Source organism: Octodon degus, unplaced genomic scaffold (genome assembly GCF_000260255.1).
Source record: "Octodon degus isolate 3935 unplaced genomic scaffold, OctDeg1.0 scaffold00008, whole genome shotgun sequence".
Taxonomy (NCBI): Eukaryota; Metazoa; Chordata; class Mammalia; order Rodentia; family Octodontidae; genus Octodon; species Octodon degus.
The window spans coordinates 2,370,961-2,374,567 of NW_004524584.1; the positions used below are offsets into that span (position 1 = coordinate 2,370,961).

The 3,607-nt window shown below is 43.5% G+C and overlaps 1 protein-coding gene across 4 annotated transcripts in view; it reads right to left on the reverse strand.

Annotated features, from left to right (window-relative positions):
• Nucleotides 1–3,520, reverse strand: part of Faim (Fas apoptotic inhibitory molecule) — a 23,534-nt gene extending 20,014 nt beyond the window's left edge. Inside the window, exon 1 of one of the 4 annotated variants that reach the window (XM_023706872.1) lies at nucleotides 3,396–3,520. In XM_023706872.1, coding sequence (XP_023562640.1) covers nucleotides 3,396–3,427 — 32 coding nt within the window. In that variant the 5' untranslated portion in view covers nucleotides 3,428–3,520. Of the gene's footprint in view, nucleotides 1–2,743; nucleotides 2,883–3,191 lie in introns of those variants that run through there. The other 3 variants (XM_023706869.1, XM_023706880.1, XM_023706876.1) reach the window with 3 other exon arrangements.
• Nucleotides 3,521–3,607: the final 87 nt, after the last annotated feature.

The window sequence follows — 3,607 nt, forward strand, 5'->3', positions numbered from 1 at the left end:
TTCTTTGCAGAACCAGGGATTGAACTCAGGCCCTTGTGCTTGACATGGAAGTGCTTATTCCACTGAGCCATCTCCCTGGTCCCCTTTCTTCTCTATTTTCTTTTTTTTTTGGCGGAACCGGGGATGGAACTCAGGCCCTTGCGCTTGCCAGGGAAGCTGTTATTCTACTGAGCCATCTTCCCGGCCCCCTATTGGCCCCTTTCTATCCTGGTATTTTGTCTCAGCAATGAGAGAAAAGTAACACAGTCCCTGGCACCTTTCTTGGTCTGCATTGTATCTTTGTTGGCAAGGACTGGCCCTGAGCACAACTTCTGATGATCTTCAGAAAACATAGCTGCTTACTACTTACTACTACTGGGTGTATACTTGGGAATTCTTTCCTCATCTACACAAAAACATGGACTATTATTGGCCCAATCAACTGTAACAATTTCACTTATACATAATATCTAGACTAGGCAAATCATAGTAGATTAATGGTTACAAGTGACGGGAAAGGAGGAAGTGAAATTATTGTTTAATGATTACATTGATTGTTTCAGGTATTGCAAAAGTTTTGAAAGTAGTGAGGATAGAGGCATAACACTGAGTGTAATTAATGCCACTGAAATGTATACTCAAAAGTGGTAAATTTGTTACATATTTACTTACCATAATTTAAGAAATAGTTCACTATTATACTGTTATGGCTTATATCTAGAGGTTACCTCCAAGCCTCATGTGTTCATAGGTGATCTTTTGGAAGGTGACTGGATTATGGGTATCTGAAACTATACTGGGATTAAAAATATGTGGTTCTGGTTTAGCCTGCTAATTGGTTTATCATAGTTCTAGATATGTCTGAATGGATTAATTTAAAACCTCAGTCCCACCCTGGATGTAGGTGTCACCAAGCAACAGATTTATAACCTAGAGGAAATATACAGAAAAGAAAGGCTCACTGATGCTGTTTCCTTCCCACCCTGCCATGGACCGTTTTCCCCTCTGCCATACCTTTCTCCCATTCTGCCCTGCCTTGTAGCCAGCCACTAGGGACTAAAACCTCTACAAAGTGTGAGATAAAATAAAGCTGTCCTCCTTCAACTTATGGGTATAGGGTATTTTATTTTAGCAACAAGAAAGTATCAAAGACATACAAAAGCTGAGTTGTACACTTTAAATGAGTGAACTTTATGGCATGCAAGTTAGATCTAAGTTACAACTCAATTTAATAAGTACATGTCATATTCTAATTTTGTCCAGGACACCAGCAGTTACTGGGCATTTATGTGTTAGGCACTGCGCTGGGCACTAAACTGAGTGGAGAAGACTGGAAAGACCAAAAAACAACTGTAGGCCAGTAATAGGAGCATCCTTATAAAAGGAACCAGCATAGGGCAGAATGGGCCCACAGAGGAAGAGTCCTACACTGCCTTCTAGGTAGGAAGGCTTTGGATGAGAACTTGGAAGGAATAAACTCACTGTCACTTTAAAAATCTTATACATAGCCTGACTTTTCAAGATTATGTGCTTAAACTGAAAAGTACAAAATAATTTTAAATCCCTCACAATCTTTACAAGATTTTAAAGTGAAAAGAACAGAGTTTTGTTCACAATAGGAATCATGTAACTAGAAACTTACATATTTTCAAAGAAGTTTCTGTGAGCATCTCCTGATTTACCTATCACCATAATCTTTGAAAATTCCTATCAAATCAACCCAGTATCTATGGTTCAGTGATGACTTTAAAAAAAAAAAAAATCTCCACTATTTTCACTAACCCAGCATCAATTTTGACTTACTTTAGATCTATGTGTACTGAATTGACCATGTATTTTAAAAATTATTGAAATGTTTAAAGTTGCCTTTCCAGCAAAAGTTCCTCATAAGACCAGCCATAAAAGGTGATCACATGCCCAGGTCCTTTGCAGGACTTTGGAGGGTCATCCAGTCGTCTCAAGAAGCTCTCTGGGCCAGATATTCCCAAATGCTACTTAAATGGAAGAACAAAAGCAAGAATAACTTTTCTAAGGGCCATTTCAGAATGTGTATCACAAGCATTTAGGAGGGACTCATTTCAAACAAATAATCACTGGTGAGGTTGTTTGTGGCTCACACCTGTAATCCCAACATCTGATAGGCTGAGGCAGGAGGATTACTGCGAGTTTGAAGCTAGCTTGGGCTACACAGTGAGTCTAAGTCAGCCTAAACTCCATAGCAAGATCCTGTCTCAAGACAAAAACAAACAAACAAACAATCACGTTCAAAAGATAAGACAAATTTGAGCCCTGCCTGGGAAACTTAGTGAGACTTTGTCTTAAAGTTTAAAAATTAAATAAACCACAAAGAGGGGTTGGGACATAGTTCAGTGCAAAGGCTTGGGGTTCAGTCCCCAGTAACACCAAAAAGGGTAAAGAGCTGGGGCCCATAGCCCTGTGCAAACTGAACTCAAATGCTTGCCCTGCAAAAGTTTAAAATAAATAAAAGTAACAGCAAGAACAAAACACGAATAGGGCTCAATGAACTGCTTTTTGTAACAGTTAAAAACTGAAAACCACCAGGAGATATAGGACGGTAGGACTGCCCTCAGGGAGGGACTGCACTAACAAACTGCATCCCTGGGTGGATGTGGTAGCCTGTGTTGGGCAGGTTGTTAGATAATAATGGCCAGAGGGACAAAGAAAACAGGGAATAGAAAACAGCACTCTTTTCCAGGTATAGGTAAGTAAAGAAACAAAGGCTTCAATGTATATTTATAATCACCTATTAGACCTCCATCCCAGAGGCACAGGGCCTCTACTTGTAGAACACGGCACACAGCACTCCTGGTCGCTATTGGTTGCGGCCCAGTGATATCAGGAAAGGATAGCTTTTTTTTAAGGCCCTCTACTTAGGCTGCGACCTGGTTTAAATAAACAACTTTCTTTTCAATTTCTTTCATAACTTTCTTACATGATTAAGTCCCTTAAGAGAATACTGGCAGGATCAGCTTAGGCAAGCTTAGGCAGGCTCGGGGGACGGCAGTTCGATCCTGATCCCCGGCTTGTGCCTCGCCAGCCCGCCTCTCAGGATGGGCTGAGCCAGCCAAAACAAAATTTAAAAAAACCATTGTCCCCAAAATAGAGAACACTGGTAATCTGAAAGGGACGTGAAGGCATTTTACAATTCCAAAGTAAAATCTAAGAAAAATATTGATGAGCATCTTAATCACCCTGGCTCCCCTGCCCCGAGGAGTTCGTTTGCGCACACAAGACGACAACCAGACTCGAAGCCCTCTAGCGCTCGCTGCAGCCTTGTTTCTCCCTCGCAGGTGCAAGTTCTCCGCTCCTTTACCGCACATTCTACCTACACTTCTGCGGCTTCACTGAATCCACCAGGGGCACAAAGGACCAGGGAGGTTGGCAGCGTGCGGGACCCCGCGCCGGGCGCCAGCGCCAGTGGCGCCATCAGAAAGGCCGAGGAGACCACGCGGAAAGGCGCGAGGCGCGGGAGGCCGACGGAGCCGCTCCTGCGCGAACGCGGGGGACCGAGCGGAAGAACGTTCTCCGCAGCGTGGCCCGGGCCGCTTTCCAGGCCGCGCCGCCCCGCCCCGCCTTTCCTCAGCCGCAGGGACTGGTCACGGCGGCC